General features: G+C 40.3%; 3 protein-coding genes across 4 annotated transcripts; 2 read left to right on the forward strand and 1 right to left on the reverse strand.

Annotated features, from left to right (window-relative positions):
* Nucleotides 1-560: 560 nt before the first annotated feature.
* Nucleotides 561-3,657, reverse strand: hmox1b (heme oxygenase 1b). The gene is made up of 7 exons (XM_028596426.1): nucleotides 3,529-3,657; nucleotides 2,529-2,691; nucleotides 2,345-2,401; nucleotides 1,857-1,968; nucleotides 1,498-1,713; nucleotides 1,096-1,368; nucleotides 561-956 (listed from the first exon to the last, which is right to left on the reverse strand). The coding sequence occupies exons 3-7, from the start codon at nucleotides 2,392-2,394 to the stop codon at nucleotides 768-770; spliced, it is 840 nt and encodes a 279-aa protein (XP_028452227.1). The 5' UTR covers nucleotides 2,395-2,401; nucleotides 2,529-2,691; nucleotides 3,529-3,657; the 3' UTR covers nucleotides 561-767.
* Nucleotides 3,658-3,767: 110 nt separating this feature from the next.
* On the forward strand, nucleotides 3,768-9,729 carry hmgxb4b (HMG box domain containing 4b). 2 transcript variants are annotated; one of them, XM_028599070.1, is made up of 7 exons: nucleotides 3,768-4,245; nucleotides 5,061-5,201; nucleotides 6,957-6,996; nucleotides 7,657-7,769; nucleotides 7,995-8,378; nucleotides 9,196-9,318; nucleotides 9,454-9,729. In XM_028599070.1, the coding sequence occupies exons 2-7, from the start codon at nucleotides 5,061-5,063 to the stop codon at nucleotides 9,496-9,498; spliced, it is 846 nt and encodes a 281-aa protein (XP_028454871.1). In that variant the 5' UTR covers nucleotides 3,768-4,245; the 3' UTR covers nucleotides 9,499-9,729. The 2 variants fall into 2 exon arrangements, with proteins under 2 accessions (XP_028454871.1, XP_028454879.1); XM_028599078.1 differs by having other exon boundaries at nucleotides 5,061-5,174.
* A 4,782-nt stretch (nucleotides 9,730-14,511) lies between these two features.
* On the forward strand, nucleotides 14,512-18,874 carry LOC114562566 (GTPase IMAP family member 4-like; the record flags this gene model as incomplete). The annotated part of the gene is made up of 6 exons (XM_028589022.1): nucleotides 14,512-14,856; nucleotides 16,912-17,022; nucleotides 17,392-17,514; nucleotides 18,032-18,404; nucleotides 18,512-18,571; nucleotides 18,702-18,874. Coding segments are annotated over exons 1-6 (1,185 nt in total), but the record flags the coding sequence as incomplete, so codon positions are not given.
* Nucleotide 18,875: the final 1 nt, after the last annotated feature.

Raw genomic sequence — 18,875 nt, forward strand, 5'->3', positions numbered from 1 at the left:
CTGCTGTGCCTTTTAAGGTTGAGGTGAAGCCAATTCCTGTGAAGTACAATCATTTCTGACATTACTTGTTTTTCTTTTAGTTGTCCTCAAGGGGGGAAACTGATACCAGCACTGTACTAATTTGTGTCATGATGAATGAGGCCAGAAACCAGAAGAAAAAAAAACAGAAATTTGCTCTGGTTGCTGTTAACAGTTTGTTTTAATTTATGTGTGCCACCGGTGTGGACATTTTAGGAAAAATCATGAAGCCACTATTAAAGTGGATACCAAATTTACCAAAAAATGATGTGTTGTCTCTTTGTGTGAAAGCCATAAGGTGTAGTAGATTGCCTACCAGCAGTTGTGTTCATTAATTGTACAATCATATGGAGAGGGATTTTTTTCCAGGAACTGTTAAGAGGGCCAAGGGCCAAATAAATAGCTGGATCCTGGTCGGGTGCCAACACATTTGTGCAAATGTCAACCAGCTGGACCCAGAACATCAGCCGTGTCATTCCCATTACAAGAAAATGGCATACTAAGAAAGGAGAGGTACTTTCTTTCAATAAGATTTTATTACAAAGATAACATATTTACAGGATTAAAAGCACATGTATTGCACATTTTAATGCACACTGGATAACCGTGTTAGACATAAAATAGAATTAAAAAATCATTACACTCAACTTTCATAAAAATATACAGTATTTTGTCATTTAAAATCTTACAAGTTTGTAATGGTCTTACAGAAATAGACCAACGCATGGTATTTTTTTTGTTTATCTTTTCTAAAAAGCATAGATTCCCACACTGACTGTGACCAGAGCCACAAAAAGTCCGAGCACCATCCTGAGCAGTGGGGTAGTTTTGATGATGGCTCCGGGGATCTGGAGTGTATTTACTGGTGTGGAGTGTGTTGAACATGTCTGTAGCTCGTTTTCAGTGACACTCGCCAACATCTGCAAACCCTCAAAGACCTGTAAAACAAAAAGGCAACAACGCTCATCAGCTTCTTCTTGCTTGATAAACAACTGCAAGATCAAAAAGGTACGTCTTGTAAATTCTCAATGACATTTCTTGGTTTAAGGTTACTAGCTCTGCGTCTTCACTCTGTACCTGAATGTTTAACTCAAACGCTCTGACAGCCTCCTCCAGCACGCCGTTCCTCTCCTCCTCCGTCAGCTCCACGCTGTTCATCCGGCTGCGATACAGCTGTTTGAACAGGTTGGGGCTGGACACACCGGGGAAAGCGAAGAATGACAGACCTTCGCTGCCCTTTAGCCCCATGGACTTCTGGGCGATTCGACCCAGGACCTGCCCTCCAGACAGGTCACCTAGGTACCTAGTGTAAGCATGGGCAACCAAAAATTCTGGGTTTTCTTTACCAATCTAAAAAAGAAAAGGGATAAAGAGTGTTATTTCAGTATGAAAAGGATTGTGTGTGAGATAGATAGATAGATAGATATATATATATATATATATATATATACACACATACACACACACAATGACACATACTTGTCGGAGTCTGTGGCAGTATCTTTTAGTAGCTGCAGGGACAACAATCTTCTCTCTCCAGTCCTGGCCATAGAAGTATTCCAGGTCTTTCTCGATGGCGTCCAGTCTGGCCAGTTCAGCCGGGAAGTAAATGGGTGCAACACTGGGGTGGTTAGAGTTCCTGTCCAGCTCTTCCTCCAAGGCCTGGTAGACCTCATACAGCGAGCACAGAAGGAGCTGAAGAAAAAAGAGGAGGAGGAGAGGTGGTGTCAGACAAGAAGATCACAGTAGCTAATAGCCTACCATAGAAAAAGGTATGAACAAATGTAAGATTGTGCAATTTAAAAAAAAAAAAAAAAGAGATTTAAAATATATTTTACCTTGTACTGTGGCAGGGTGACTTTTCCCTTCTGGAAGCTGAGCATCAGTTCTGTGTTTTCGGCCCTGACGTGACTATCCTTTGTCACCTTTTTGATTTGTTCTGACAGATCCCTGCAAAAAAGAAAATGAGTAAGGAGGTCAAAGAGGGAGGCATGAAATAAGTGTAAAGAACAAATATGGGAGTACAGAAGATAGACATTGTGTGAATACACTGTGAATTACTGAACCTATAAATGTTTATGTAATGTAGGCAACGTGCAGCAGCTGATAAAAACAGAAAGTCAGCACATACTGCACTAGAAACCTACTCTCGGATGCTGCTCGCCAATGCAAATAAGATCATCCAAACTTGGTGTAAGTTTAAAGAAATGTACAGTTCGAGCATAATAATGTAGGAGCATTTCAAGGATGAATTTCGCAATGCTCGGTGGTGAAATGTGAATGCAAGGATTTAGAGATACAATAAATCAAGGCAGCTCATTCTTACCTGTCAGTCATCTGCTCTGATGTTGTCTGAGTCTTCTTCTCTGGCTCCATTGCAGCTCTGTAAAAAAAAATCAAGGTGTCAGAAAAGTGCTTTTGCAGGCCATCCAACATAATGAAGTAAAACGTCAGCAAGAGGTTATGAAATTCAGAGTATGACAAAAACAGCAATGTAGATATTTACTCACCAGTTAGGATAAAGTTCTGAAGGTTTGATAGTTAGGTAGCTTGATCGATGTCCACAGTGATTCACTGTTTTCTCGCTGGATGTGCAGTACGGTTTGTGCTCTGTGTGACTACAGTCTTCTCCCTGCTTTTATATGTTCCTACTCTGTCTCCTCCTTCTAGCAGCTGAATGAAAACAGGAACTCAGCCTCACAAAACCTCTAAACGTGATATGGCAACTTCAGCAAAAACAGTAGGAGGGGCTGAGAGTTAACATGATGCAGCAACTTTGAGAACAACTTGGAAAAGTTTTGAGGGAGGGACTACGGGGCTTAGCATGAGTATGGAAGTTTCAGTAATGCCCTGGAAAACCAGAGGGAGGGAGGGCTGAGTGCTAAACATGACACGGCAGCTTTGGAGTTCTAAAGTTGGATCAGACAAGAGGTGGAGCCGACTAAACATGACTGTATACATTTCTGAAGCGAGAGAGAGGAAGTGTCAAAATAGTGACTCATGTTAGAGAGGAAACAATACACCAACAGTTTTCAGTTAATCAGAAACATGAACAAGTTTAACCATGTTCCTAGACCACTGTTAACTCTGTCAATGTTCACATGAAAAGAATATGTCAGCAGAACAAGAGGCAATACTGAGAAAGTAGAGCAGATATGAGCAGTGTTGAGTCAGGCAGCAGAAGCTGCTGCTATGAATTTCTCCATTAAAAAAAACACTGTTGGAATTAAAGTTACACCGATTGATGAAAACCACTTGGATTCATATTATTTTTGTAAATAATGTTACTACCATAACAACTAATCAAGCCAACAATTCAGCTTTTTCAACAATCACAATCAGTGCAGTATGCATCATTAAGATCATTAAGACAGACTATGGTTTACACAAAAGCATATCTACATACTTTTGGTCATAAAGTATAATTAGCCTAGGGCTAGGCTCACATGAAATCATTTTATTTGAAATTAATTTATATGTAGAAATGAGTTATGTCTACTGAAGCCTTACTGTAAAATAGTGTAGGAAACATAATCGTATTCTTGAGCACAACCAAGCAAACAAATATCAAAAACATTTCGAGAGGATCATTTTATGTAAAAACTAACGAACTGCATGCGCACGTGCTTCTGCTCAGCCAGCTGCAGGTCATCTGATAAATCAGTTCATTCACTCCAGTCTTAACATGAATCAGCAGAGACGAGAGAGAGAGAGAGAGAGAGAGAGAGAGAGAGAGAGAGAGAGAGAGAGAGAGAGAGAGAGAGAGAGAGAACTAAACGTGATTCAGCAACTTTTCTTCCACTGTGTTTCAGACCAGTCGACCGAGAATAAGTTGTTTACCTAAGGCGAAAAAAGTGACCCGAATCCAAGAATTTTTTTTAAGGTTGTTAGCTACATGTTAGCTCGCTGTTCAGTCGACAAAACTGGATCACACAGAAAGGTGTCCCTGAATTAACGTTCGCGTTAACTGTCGCTGTAACCGTCGACGACAGACTTTGAACACGGCGAGACGTGACGTTACTAATTAAGTTAATTGTTAACTCACAGCCTTATCCGTTTGTTTTGATTGTAACCTAGATTAAAACGGACTCTGTCTGCTGAGCAGACAGTATCAAATGTAGCCTACTCTCTATTATTAGCCTACGCCATAACAATAAAGCCCCACGAACCGCCATTGTTGCTATAGAGTTCTACATTAGCAACACCTCCGCGGTACCAAACCAACAGGTAGGTCTACCGTTTAGTAAGTTGCTCACTATTTGCCTAGCTCCTATTTCTATTTTATTTATTTTTATTGACAACATGCAATATACAAGTAAGCAACATTAGCACACAGATCAAACCTCATACAGAAAAATATGTGATGAACATAAAGTGAGGATTTTAAGGAAATATTACATAAAATAAATAAAACAACATGTAGGCTACACCACAGGAAAATCATATTCAGTCAGAGGATTTGGAGGGGGATAAGCTCTCTAAGCAAAAAGCTTAATACTTTTTTGTTGTTTAACAAACTGAGTGACATGAGTTTAGAATTCAGTTCTATGAGAAAACATAAAAAATTAGGTAATGAATAATAATAAAAAATCTTTGAATAAAACATTTGGCATATGGTAATGAATAAACAAAAATGAATAAAAAAAAATCTTTGAATAAAACATTTGGCATATGAAATTAATCAGATAAGAGCGCCATTATCTGGACTATTATAGAAACAGGTGATATTTCTAAGGTCAAAAGAGTAGACCATAAATCTGTCCAAAGTCTTTTGGATATTTCACAATCAAATATAGTTTACAAAATGTACTGGAAGTGTCAATGTGTGTAAATTTAGCAATAAGATATCAGGGTATCATTTTGCTTACTATGGCATTACCATAGTCCTTGGTCTGACATAAATCTTAAATAAAATAGGGCCATCACAGCTTTAAAATAAAGCACATTTCATAATGAAATGGTCTCATACTCTAGCTGAATTATTTCTTAGGAGCTCATACTTTACATGAACATTTATGCTCCCTCATCCCTGACTGGTGCAGATGGATGGTGAAGCAGGCCCAGTGTGTGGAGGCAGCCAGAGAGAGAAGAAAAGGTCATGCAAAGACTTAGTGATGGATGTGGAGGAGCTGGAGGAAGCAGATTCGGATTTTGAGGAATGTAGCACCAATAAGCTTTACAAGGTGGACTCTGGGTCTGTACGGTTAGTGGTAGTTAGAGAAATTGGGTTTTTCAAAGTATGTTTCATCTGCAGCAGTTGTAATTATCGATGTGACAAATAATACATTTAATATATTCTGATATATATGTAGTCTCTTGGCATATGCTATTGATTTATTGGCATCAATACGTTCTGTTGCAATTTCAGAGGTGTATCCTTAACTGCAGATATTTGAACTCTGGACTGTTCTGCTTTGTGGCAGCCTTTTAACAGTGTATGGCTGTGTGTTTAACCCTCGTGTTGTCCTGGGATCATTTTGACCCCAAAGGAAATCTTTTGCCGTCAAAATGTTTTTTATTCATCAAATGGTCTGAAAATAATGGTAGTTGTTTAATATTATGCTCTTAATGATCAAACTAAATTTGAAGTAATTTGATTGAATTATTGAGTTTTACTGAATTTAATAACTTCTGTTGTCCTCTGGCGTCAAAAAGACCCCGCAGCACAAAGTGGTGCAATGGATCAAATTGTCAAAACATACTCGCTTGCCAAAACATCTTTGATCATGGATGTTTGATGTGTGGTGTCAAGCAATGGTTAGGACAACAATAAAAACAACAAAACAGGTCTTTTCTCACAGGTGTTGGGGCATTTCACAGTTTAGTCTGAGAGAGACAGGCAGCACAATGAGGAGGCAGAAGCTCTATACTGCACAGGAGGCTTGCCAGATATGTTTTAATATAAAATCTGAGATGGAAGAAAATTTCCAGTAAAAGGATGAAACATTAGCGCCGGGATAGCTCAGTTGGTAGAGCGGTTGGCCATATATAGAGGTTTACTCCTCAACGCAGCGGGCCCAGGTTTGACTCCGACGTTCTGCTGCATGTCATTCCCCCTCTCTCTCTGCTTTCATTTTTCATTCAAAAATCCCATCCCTCCCACTGACGGACGACGCATGTTGACAGCAGAGAGAGAGACAAGCCACCATGGTCCTACTGCATACGCAATGTCTCGAATTCATGACATAAAGTCCACTTTTGACTCGTCTTATTGGCCTTAAATTTCAAATGAAATAAAAAAAAAATGGTATCAATGTGTTTGAATTAAGTTGTCATTAAAGGTGTAATACAGAATTAATTGAATTATCCACTAAATATTATTTAAATAACCGTAAAACCAGATGGGGTCAGTTTTGACCCCAGAGGACAACAGGTGTGATTATGGGTGTGATTATGGGCTGCCATTAAAAAAAAAAAAAAAAAAAAATTCAAATGATTTAAAAAACGCATCCATTAATTTAAAAATAATTCATAGTTTCATTTTATTTTTACTCAAAAACAGGGTATACTTTTATGTAAAGGTCTATTGGCTCTAAATTCCAAAACGAAGGGAAAAATTTTTAGTAATGGGTTGAACTGAAGTAAGACTAAAGGTGTAACACAGAATTGATTGACCATTTATACTTTATGCTTTAAATAACAGTCAAACCAGGTGGGGTCACTTTTGAACCCAGAGGGCAAAAGGTGTAAGGCATTCGGGAGGACATTACGGGGGTTAAGCTCTCTATTTAACTCTGTGAAACAGACAGCTAATAAATACAGTATATGATTGATTGAATATTGATCCCTGAAATTAGGTGAAAGTATGTTTCTAGATTAGGTACTTTTTACATATTATAAAAAACTGATTGCAGATTGCAAAACTGTTATTTTTGGATGTTCATTGGAGATTCATTTTATTTTCCCATGTGTGATAATTTATTATTCACACTTTTCAGGACACAGAAGGTTTACTCAACAAGAAAAGGAAACACTCTGGTAAGGTGCTTTTAAGGTAACCGTGTGCTTTTATCATGCCTCAGCTGTGTAGATGGTGTCAGAGAAATTCTTCTAGTTCTCCTAAAAAACTAAAGAGTCAATGATGGTGTGATGAATAAAGTTTCTTTACTCATGCAGCATGGAGAGAAGATCTGGAATGATCTCTGAAGTTCTTTCAGCGTAGCTTGCCTTATGTACAGTATCAAGTTTAAAAAAAAAAAAAAAGGACAACCTCACCTGACCTCATGACAAAGGTTGATTCAGTCAGGCATTTACGACATTCAGTGTGAGGCCTTCCTGAGAACCAAGGTCATGTTATAGTACCTAGACAATTTTCTGTTAAAAGCCTTAGCCATCCCACAGCACAAAAACTCTTATCCTTCCCTCAGGACAATGACCCTTTGATTCTTGGTCTTTCAGTTGATTGTCAGCACACTTTGCCAAAATCAATTCATTGAGTACTAAAATCTAAAAATGTTCATTTCCCACAATAGCTAAAGAGGTTTTTATATTTTAACTCTCACAAATCCATCATGGCTGGATTACAGTAAATCTCAGTGGTAAATGGTGAGCAAATTGTAACTAAAACGCCATGACTGTTCATATGATGACCATAGTACAGTCCTAATACATATTAATACTAAATACATCACATTGTAGGAAATAGTGAAGCTGAGTCTGAACTTTATGGAGCAGAGTCCTCTGGCTTCCTCCCTGCTTATCCAGTCTGTGTGTCACGAGACAGATGGGAAGAAAGAGGAGAAGAAGAAGAGGTGAGAGAATATATGAGATTAAATAAATTTGACGCTGTCGGATTAAGTTTGTTTGTGGGTGTTAAGATTGTAAGAACTCATTTAAACTACCTGTCATTTGATCCCTTCTATACTTCATGATGTTTTAAACTCTCTTCCAGGATATCCAAGACAAGTTGTTGCATTCACATACTGCTACTTTCACTTCTACTCCTCATCATTTTTCTACCTTTTTGTTTCTCCCAGGCAAGTCCAAGCTCCATGTTAGAGTATTGGGTGTATCCAGATAACCAGCACAGTATGGCAGACTGTCCCATTACCAGGACTATCACCCCTCTGGCTACTCCAGTAACCCACAGGCCTTGTCCATTCATACCTGTTCCTAGTTCAGTGACAGAGGTTGCTTCTACAGTGTGCTCTGTAGTTAATCCCATGATGTCTAGCCCCATGACTGACACCTGTAGTCCCATTAGTTATATGTGTAGTCCCACCAGTTCAGCTTGGGACACTCTCAGATCTACATCCACGAGTCCTGGCTGCGCTGATCAGGATCCTGTTAGTGCTGCAGCTCACCTACACCTGTTGGGAGAATCCTTGTCCCTGATTGGACACCATCTTCAGGAGACCAATGTGAGTAGATTCAGTGTAGAAAAAAAGATTTTCATTAATTTAAGACATTATATTATGTGTAGTTAAAAATATATGGATAAAACCCCAAGGGAGCATTGAACCTTTTTTTGTCACATTTATGCATAAGGAGGAAAATGAGGAAATTACAGAAATAGTTTAAATAAGTTTAAATTTTACATGTTATGTATGGTACTGAAGGAGGTAAATGTAGTCAAAGCTATTTTGTCTCACAATTTTGAAAATTAACAACACTAATTTGTACTTAAACAGTATTTTAGAATTCAAGTTTTGACAAATGTGATTCTCTAGTTTTTGTTACATTAAAGGTGCTGTAGGTAGGATTGTGAAGATCCAGGCTTTAGCCAAAGAATTTGAACATTGATAACTTCTCAGTCCCTCCCCCGCTTTTTGTTAAAGCTCAAAAGGTCTCCTAAGCCCCTCCCCCCACAAGGGAGCATGAATGCGTGTGCATGAGCAGTGATTGACATGCAGTTAGACACCCATGATTGGCGCATCTGAACAGGGAGCTGTGGATTTTTGCAAATCGCACTACAGGCTGTAGGTGGTGCCAGAGGAGCTGGATTTTCTTTTTTTTTTAACATTACCTGCTTCAAGTAGTTCTACTCGAACATAGGGTCAGTTTCAGCAAATATGACAGAAAGTTAGTTTTATAAGTCTTACCTACTGCATCTTTAATCTGCCCAAACACTAACTGACAACAGGATCAAGAAGGACAGATTACATTTAGCATCAAGAGAACATAAAGCCTATTCACTGCATTAAGAGATGATAATTGACTTTCTTTATCTCTCTGCAGAAAATGGTGAGTATGTCGAGTAGCTTGTCTCTGCTCTTGGACTCTCTGCTGTGTGCCCTGGCTCCTCTAATCTGCCTCACTGCACAGATACCAGAGCTGAGGAGCTGCACTCAACACACACTGGTGAGAGATGCAGCCACTTATAAGCGCATACACACCACATACTTTACACTCTATTTATGTGTGCACATGAGTGAAATTATTGTTCTGCCAGTTACATGTTAAGGAGGAAACACCTATTTTTTATTCTCTTTTAAGGCCTCCACTCTGGGAAACATTGCCTATGTGATGCCCGGGTTGTGAGTCATGATGAAGACCACACTGGCAGCACACAGCACGTTCTAATATGCTGAAAGACACTATAGGTTAGTTTACACTTGAAAAATATGTCTAAAATCAATTTTGTTATAAAAGAATAATTGTTTGCACTAAAAAAAATTTTTTGTTTTATCACAAACATGCAAGTTTACTTTGATATGTCAGGTTACTGTCTTGTATTGGTTGGTTAATTAAAAGATGTGTGTAAAGATTGAACTATGTAACTTGTTTTTACTGACCAGGGGCTCATTTATAAAACTGTGCGTAGGATCCTTACTAAAAGTGTACGTACGCCCAAAAGCCAAAAATGGCGTACGTCAAAAAAAATTCAGATTTATAAAACCGTGCGTGCGCACATCTACAAGCAATGTTCCCTTTATAAATCAGATTACCCACAAGTGTGCGTATGTGAATCAGCCTCTTATCCTGCCATGTACACGCCCATTATCATGCATAAATAGTCAATGCAAAGCACCTCATGAATGCTGGTCAGTATGTTAATGACCCTGGCAGTTGTTCTTTCATTATGCCGAATCATGATGACTGGCGGGGAAAAAGCTAAAAACTTCTCAGACGCTGGTGAATTGCTGCAAATTGAATTATAAAGCTGGCCTGTTCTCACACAGTGTAGGGAAACCTGATTTATAGACTACCTATATTAATAATACCATCCAAAACGGCAGGCATTACGGCACTCGGGGACAGCTTCGATATACCAGACGTATATGATAAGATTTAACAGAACTATATATTATATCCAAACAAGCCTTAGAGCTTGAAAATGATGTATAATATTTATATGAAACACTTAGCTGTCTGCCATTTACCGCTGGAAACAGCCGGTTGCCCCCAGAGTGGCGAGGACCTGTATTTGTACCGAGATGGCACGGTTCGGTCGCGTTGCCCTCTCTACTGGACCCAATTCAGTACAGAGATCATGGTCCCTGAAGTCTCTTTTTTTTTTTTTTTTTTCTTCTGTTTCTTCCATTAGCGTAGTCCTCCTGCAGGGCCAACAGTGCCATCATGCAGCATTACGCACGGGGCTCACAGCAGTATTTATATGTTTACAACATATTGTGATTGTTAACACCTTGCCAAAATCACAGCATCAATTAGTGGTATTACTCACCCCGGGATTCAATTTGAAGACGAAAGTCTAGGCAAACACACTTTTCTTCATGCAGGTTTTGTCACAAACAGTATTAAAGTTCGGACTGATAACAAGGACATTAAGTGTGCGCGAGAGCTTAACGGCTGTATTTCCAGACTTTGACATTTGATGATATGCACAGTATTAAAGACAGATATTTAGTTATTTACACTGTGTTCTCCCATTATCCCAATGCTATCCTGTATTTCATGCAATCGGGCCGTCCCCTCTTCCTGCGCTCCGTAGTGGACTCTGTGATGGTGAGACAGCACCGATTAAACATTAATAACTTAATTTTTAAGATTTGAGTTGGATTTTACAAGGGGTTTATGGAACAAGTATCACTCAGTACAAGCGCAAATAGCACTGCTGGATTTAATCTTCATGGTAATGTGGATGATATGGAGTGAAAAAATGTTCAATACTTGAAAATATTACAAGTAATCGTTATTCCCACGTTTACTTTCTGCAGTCTGACTTCAGTTCACCACCTCACCATCTGCGTCACCAATTCCCATTGTCTCCAAAATGTGCGTACGCATGGGTCAGAGTTTGCGTGGAGGACCGCACACTCTCCCGTCAAGTTGGTTTTTTATAAATCACAACCTTTGCGTGGGAAGTGGCCACATTTATAGAGACCCCAGATACCTTCTGTCTGTGTATTTTTCTTATTGACAGTGGAGTTGATGTAACCTCACATATGTTTACTACATAGGCTTTTACTTACTGAGCCCTGAGGGTGACATGGACGTTTTTTTTTTTTTTTTTTGTAAGCGTGTACGCTTTATAAGTCACATGCGCGCTTTATTAAAGCGCACGCGCGCTTGGTTTATACTCAAATATAAAAGTTGGAGAAACTACCAATTTAGATAAGTTAATTTTAAGGAATTTAACTGAATCTTTTGGCCTTTCTGATGATAAATATGGCAGCATACAGTATACCCAGGGAACACAGAAGCTCACAGTTTATGGGCTATGTGCATCCAACCTGCAATAATGCAACATGAGCAATTAACTCATGTCAAGCTAAATATATGCTTAGAGAGTAATTTCAATTTAAGTTTTACAAATTATTTGACCACAGGTTAGCATTTAAAGCTGTAAACTCAAACATTTTCATTTAAATAAATGTCTAAGTCACTATCACTGAAGGAATTAACACAATGGTGATAAAGCCTATAGCCCACTGATGATGAAGTATTGCAATAATTATATTTGCAGTACTACAAACTGCAGTTTTTCGCCATTGTATACATGCAAACATTTTTAACTATACACATAATTCTGAAAACTTGAAGCAGACAAGACTCCAGACCATAGAAATAAAATGGATAGAAAGGCCATTCCTATTCAAATCAACGTAGCAGAATGATCAGAGCGGCAGCCATTTTTATGTGTACCGTGGACATGGCAACAGACTAACTTCTGTATAAACAGACTAGCAGCAAGTCGCGGAGGTGAGGTTTTGCAGCAACGGCCAAATGAGCAGTGGAGTAGTAACGTTAGGATGCAGAGCCAGCCAATTAGCTAATGACTGAAATATAACAACTTAATGCTTCAATTACATAAAGCACATTGCTGTCGTCAGATGAGTGACAACTTTGTTTGTCTCGTTTTGTGACATGGGGGCATGATGGAGTTAGCAACCTAGCTAACTAGCCGTCGTCCGCTGGTCGGCTTGCTGGTTCCGCTGTGCTTTCATGGTGCAAAGGTTAATTAAAAAATGAGGCAAACAGCCCGCTGACCCACTGCCGCTGGGTGAAAATGTCTCCCTAGCTCCGTTGGCCTGCTCTCCTCCCAGCAAGCTGCAACACTCTTTTCGGCCCCACTGACAACAATTGAACAAGTCTTGTTGTGTGTATACAATTGAAAAAAAACTACTACAAGATTCTTTTAACCAGAAGATGTCATGCAAGACACCCAGTTTGTAATATCTCAAATATATAAATATTGCAATACTTTCATCATTGGGCCATAGGCTCAATCAACATTGTGATTCCTCCTTCTGTGACAGATAGTGACTTAACAGACATTACTTAAAAAGCAGCTATTGTAGGCCTACTACTTTTCTGGTCTTAGTTTTTGATTCAGGACTCCTATAGAGCAGCCTGACATGATTCACTGCACAATAAACTATGTAGATCATCGGGAAACCCACTTTCTGCAGCTAGCATAGCTATCCAGCTATGTCATTGTCCTCAAATCAATAAAGACTTTCACAAACAAATGATACGTACTGTCTGCAGCAGCCTGAGGCTCTGGCCTTGCCGTTGTCCATTAATTCCTGATTATGGACACATCGTCGGGCAATGACCCTTACGTAATCGCTGTAATAATTAAACACAGAATTTTATATAGATAATACAAAACTCATATGCTCTAAATAATTGAAGCTTGAGGATTCAAAGTTTTAATACACTATGTAGTAGGATCAAACTGCAAAGTACTATTTTGGGAATGCCCATCCGTATTACACACAACCCAAGCAGAGGGAAGTTCCTTGTTGATTTACTACCGTCGTCAACTTGTCACTTCTGTCTGTGACATGCCCTCAGCCATGACAACTACAGCCTCTCAAAAATGTACAGGCATATAGTTATTAACCTTGACTATAAACACTGAAGGACAGCTTTTTTGACAGTCAACCTTGAGTTTTGACACTTCATGGGTGTGGTAGATAATGATTCCCCAAACCTGTTGTGCACGAAAAAAATAAACTTACAAGTGTGTTCATGTGTTCAAAATTGGGAGTGGTGAGACAAATGCCTTTCTGAGACTGCGGATTTCACCTACGTAGGCAGCTTTCGGTGAGATTGTCAACTGGCAGTCGCCATGTACTGAAGTTGTCTGGATGAGCGACATAATTCAGTGAACAACTACTGAACAAACGGAGCACACAGAGAAGACAATACATGAACACAGCTTAAAAGTCCTCACACGATTGAGTAAGTATGTTTGTTATTGTTTGAATTATACATCCGTTTACTAAACTAAGTACTGTACTGGTACTAGTACTAATCTGAATATTTAAGTGGGAGTTTAACTAAAGCACTAAATTGTAGATTATACAAATGGTTGTCAGTGTTATGTGAGCTTTGAATAGACACGTAGACAAGTGTCTAGCTGGACCCTTTTAGTTTAATGCCAAGTTTGAATATCCCTTTAGGGCTAAATATGTACAGTCTGTATTAAATACTGCACTAATGTGTGGTGTCTTATGTTCAGTATTTATTTTTGTGTGCATATATGAAGATATGTTTTGTGCGTTTTTTCAGTCCAAAAATAAACATCTAGGTAGAATGTAGTTGAACAGGACTGGCAAGGTGTGGCGTATCATGCACACTATGAGAAAAGGATGCAGTCAGAAAAGGAAGAAAAGTTTCAGTGAAATTAAATCTTCAGCTAAGAGCACAGCAATTATCAATTATCTTAGTTCTTGTTAACTCATGCAGGTGAGAGAATGGAGTGAATACGTAGGAGAGAAAAGTAATGCTCAGAAGAAAGTAAATATGAAGACATTGTACTTTTGGACACAAACAATTGGAATCATGCACGTCACAGATGAAATGCATCAAAAGTCATCCATTTGTTTTTAGAAGTGACTCATCCTGTCCACATATCAGATGTTACAAACTCCTACCCAACCTGTCCAAGTCTGTTTTTCCAGTTTTATTTACATGTGGTTTTATCTTCTAACAGTCAAACAAATGTATGAACACGTTCTCACAACTCACTTTTGCTTTTGGTGCATTGGTGTAGCTTCCTACCCAATAGAACCAGTACTATTTGGTACTGAATTACATCCAGGTAGTACTTTTGATCCTTTCCTCTTCTTTTTTTTTTCAGCCATGAGTGAACACTTGAAAGGGAGCTACTACGGGTCCTCTCCCCCAGAGCTGAGACTTGTTCTTTTGGGAAACATTGGATGTGGAAAGACGTCTTCAGCAGACACTATCCTGGGCCAGCTGTCCCCCATCTCTCCCAGTGCCTCCAGGAGCTGCCAGCTGCGACGGGGCATCTCTGAGGGCATCTCTGAGAGCAGGAGTGTGACTGTGGTGGAGGCGCCGAGATGGTACTGGGACGGCGTCAAGATGGAGGACAGTGTCAGGAAGGAGACAGAGAGAGCGATGACGCTGGTAGCACCAGGCCCACATGCTATTTTGCTGCTCGTGCCGGTTAACCAATTCACAGAGGTTGGTTGCCGTGCTTTTGCCATTATTTCTCATTGACTCATGCATTCATCAATTACTTTAAGTAAAAGACATGTTTTTGATTTACGTTTCTGTGTTTCCTAATATATATATATACACACACACACACACAACATCCATTCATATTTGTAGTACAAGGAGCAATATGTTGGTATAAAATGTGCATAATTTTTAACCATGTCTTTATAAATAATAAAAATAATAATAACTTATTTATATAGCGCCTTTCAAGAAACCCAAGGACACTTTACAGAATTACTGTGGCTAAGCCAAAGGATGTTGTAGGCTGTGGTGAACAGGTGGTTTTTCAGGAGTTTTTTTAAAGGTCCCTTGGCATGAAAATTTCACTTTGAGGTTTTTTAACATGGTCCCCCAGTGGCTAGAAATGGCGATAGGTGTAAACCGAGCCCTGGGTATCCTGCTCTGCCTTTGAGAAAATAAAAGCTCAGATGGGCCGATCTGGAATCTTGCTCCTTATGAGGTCATAAGGAGCAAGGTTACCTCCCCTTTCTCTGCTTTGCCCACCCAGAGAATTTGGCCCACCCATGAGAGAGAGACCTCATGGCTTTCAAATGAGCAAAATGGCAGTTGGTCAAGGCCACACCTCCACCTTTTCCCCACCCTCTCTCCTCCTCAATAGCTACAGACACAGAAATGGCATATCCTAAGGGGACTGGCTCTAGTGGCTGTAATTCTGCACCGAGGCTGAATTTGAGACTTCAGATACAGTATTAGGGGACCACTAAGGCCTATATAAAAGCATACAAAGAGCACCATTTCATGGGACCTTTTAAATATGTCCAGGGATGTAGTATTTTGGATATCTGCAGGGACGGTGTTCCAGATGGATGGGGCTGCAACACTAAAGGCTCCGTCTCCAAAGGTATGAAATCTGGTGTGGGGAATGGAGAGCAGCAAGCGTCTGAGGACAGCCGTTTTCGGGGTGGAGTGTATGGCTGGAGGAGGTCGGAGAGTTACAGTGGGGCCAGGGCATGGAGGGACTTGTAGGTGAGAAGGAGGATTTTATATGTGATGCAGGACTTAATTGGGAGCCAGTGAAGGTGGATGAGGGTTGGGGTGATACGCTGCCAGGTCTTGGTATGGGTGAGGACCCTGGCGGCAGAGTTTTGGACATACTGGAGCCTCTCTATGGTTTTGCTTGGGCTCCCAAACAGGACTCCATTGCAGTAGTCCAAACGGGAGGTTATGAAAGCATGAATGAAGGGTTCTGCCACGGAGTCGGAGAGTGATTGCCGGAGTCTGGAAGCCTGGGAAAACCCGGATGAACTTCCGGCAAATTTGGCCAAGAGCCCATTCAAGCCCATTTCCAATTTTTTCAAATCGAGGCACCAATCGCAACTGTTGAGGCGGGCTTTACACGATGATGATAGCGCAGCGACAGCAAGCAGCTTTTTGTTTACATTCAATATGATGGCCACCGAAGCGCAGCAACCCGTTGATGTTGCTGCTACGTCACCCGGATCGTTGGTCTGATTGGTTGAAGGACTATCCAATTGCGCCCAGAGGCAATTGAGCGGCGTCCGTTGGTGACGCCCCTTTGGAAATGAGCTGTGAATTAACCTTGCCCAGACCCACTCTCAGTTAAAACTGAGAAGGGTCTGGTGTCAACCAGGCTAGGAGACTGGAGATGTTTTTGAGATGAAAAAAGGCTGATTTGGTGGTGGATTTGATGGTGGAGTCCAGGATTACACCAAGGTTGCGGACCTCCGAGGATGGGCAGTTGGCGCACCCATCAACCTCCAGGATGAGATCTCCAACCTTCTGGAGCAGCGCCTTAGGGGCCATAACCAAGAGCTCTGTTTTATTGCTGTTCAGTTTGAGTAGGTTGGTTGACATCCAGGCTTTGATGTCATGCAGACAGTTGACCAGGGAAGGGGGGGGGGGACTTAGTGGATGGTTTGGTGCTGATATACAGTATTGCTGTGTATCATCAAATAACAGTTGTCAGTAAAATTCCTAATATTAGCCCTAATAATCTTTTTTTTTTTTTTCTTTTTCTTTCCCTGATGTTACCAGATGGAGAGTCATGTGCCTGCAGAGCTGGAGGAAGCGTTTGGGGGCGAGGTGCTGGATCACACCATGGTCCTGCTGACCTGTGGGGACTACTTGATGGGAAGAACAGTGGAGGTATTAGAGTTGTACACTAGATACAAATGTCAAGTCCTCTTAATTTTTGTGTTTTTAAAGTCTATACACGTTGGTACCCTGCAATTCAAATTCAGCTTTTGTATTTCATTTTTAACTGGGTTGGCCAGTCTTGTGACACACTGACACAGGAATTAAAGTAATCTTTCTAACTAGGTTAGGTTATGTAAACAAATTCAAACAACAATATATTATTTATTATTTTTACTTTGAAAAATGGAAACTGCTGCATTCTCCTTCAGACATCTTTGCAGTATTTCCTCACCATACATTGTGTCCAATTTGGACTAATCGGCTGCTGTTTTAGCAGGAGGGAGGCAACCCATTGCAAATGTAAATTGTTTCCCACAGGAATACCTGCAGAAAGAACACCCGGGCCTGAGGCAAATAATTGAGCGCTGTCGGGGGAGGTACCATGTCTTCAATAATCGTAAGCGTCAGGACAGGGAGCAGGTCTGTGAGCTGCTGGAGAAGGTGAGACGTCGGTGTAGACAACGATTAACGGCATCAAGACTAGAGTTTGCACACATTTTGCAGTGGTATTGTTAACAGCTTCTCTGTTTTCATACTGATTATGGTGGTTATCTCACAATTTAGTCAGTATGGGTGTATAGTTACAAAACCCGAATAAAGAGGTACAGCAGATTTCCTGATTTTTTTTTTTTAACCGCTTTTTAAGATCTTCAGAAAGTAAAATTATGTTTTATTGCAAACTGCAAGTGGTAGAGCTCTTTGTTTTAACTTCTTTGTCTCAGAAGGTTACTGAGCATGCAAGGCCCTGTTTCACTTTCCTACTATCACACCCAGTCGTAGTCGGACAGTTATTAATAATTAGGCTGATTACATTGCAACTTTGACTGACATGGGAATTGATTCCACAATGGAGATTAACTGCAGGACTTATAAAGTGTGACGCTGTAACTGTAAATGTAAGTATGGGGGAGATTTACTAAATATATTTTGTACATTTATTTATGTATGTATGTATCAGGTGGACAATATGGTGAAGGAAAATGGGGAATACTATGTGAAAACGGCTCAGGAGAGAGAGCTGGAGAAGCGAGTGAAAGACAGACGGAGAGAACTTATGGAAAGTTACAGAGCTCAAAAGGAGGAGAGAAGAGAGACTGTCGCTTCAACACACATCCAAAGCACAGAAACACGCAGGAGTATCGATAGAGAGGAGAACAGTGCCGCCTTGGAGAGGAGGAGGAGAGAAGGGAGGGATGAGATTGAGGGAAGTGTGAGTGTGAGCCAAAGATCTAACGGGCTTCATTCAACGCCAGCACCAGAGCAACAGTCCTATTCAGAGACGCATAATGAAAGGCAGTTGAACAGGACGCCCAGTTTCAGACTAAATGCAGGTAAATGTATGCATTTTTGTACCCAATGTTGTTCTACATCACAATATCATGTAGAAAATGAATGTGAGCACAAAACAGGACTTATATTTACTGTTTTTCCTCTGTAGATGGAGCTATACTCTCACAAATGTCTGAGGTTAAATCAACTCCGAGAGTGGTCACTACTTGTGAGTCACAGGTCCACTGTCTCGTATTATGTCACTAAAAAGTGCACTCCTATGATATAAGATGTTTGAAAATAATTGTCATTTTAAAATGTTCCATATTTAACTCCAAATTTCACCTGATTGTTTTCAGTTCATCAAAGATTGAACAGCTTTGAAGAGAGATCCCCTGAGGCGTCTCCGACTTCCTCTCCTCATTCGCCAGTCATCCTCTCTTCCCCGTCCTCACCAACCTTTGCCTCCTCTCCGTCCTCATTTCCCTCATCCTCCACTCCCTCCTCATTCCCCTCATCCTCCTCTCCCTCCT

Source organism: Perca flavescens, chromosome 2 (genome assembly GCF_004354835.1).
Source record: "Perca flavescens isolate YP-PL-M2 chromosome 2, PFLA_1.0, whole genome shotgun sequence".
NCBI classification, from domain to species: domain Eukaryota; kingdom Metazoa; phylum Chordata; class Actinopteri; order Perciformes; family Percidae; genus Perca; species Perca flavescens.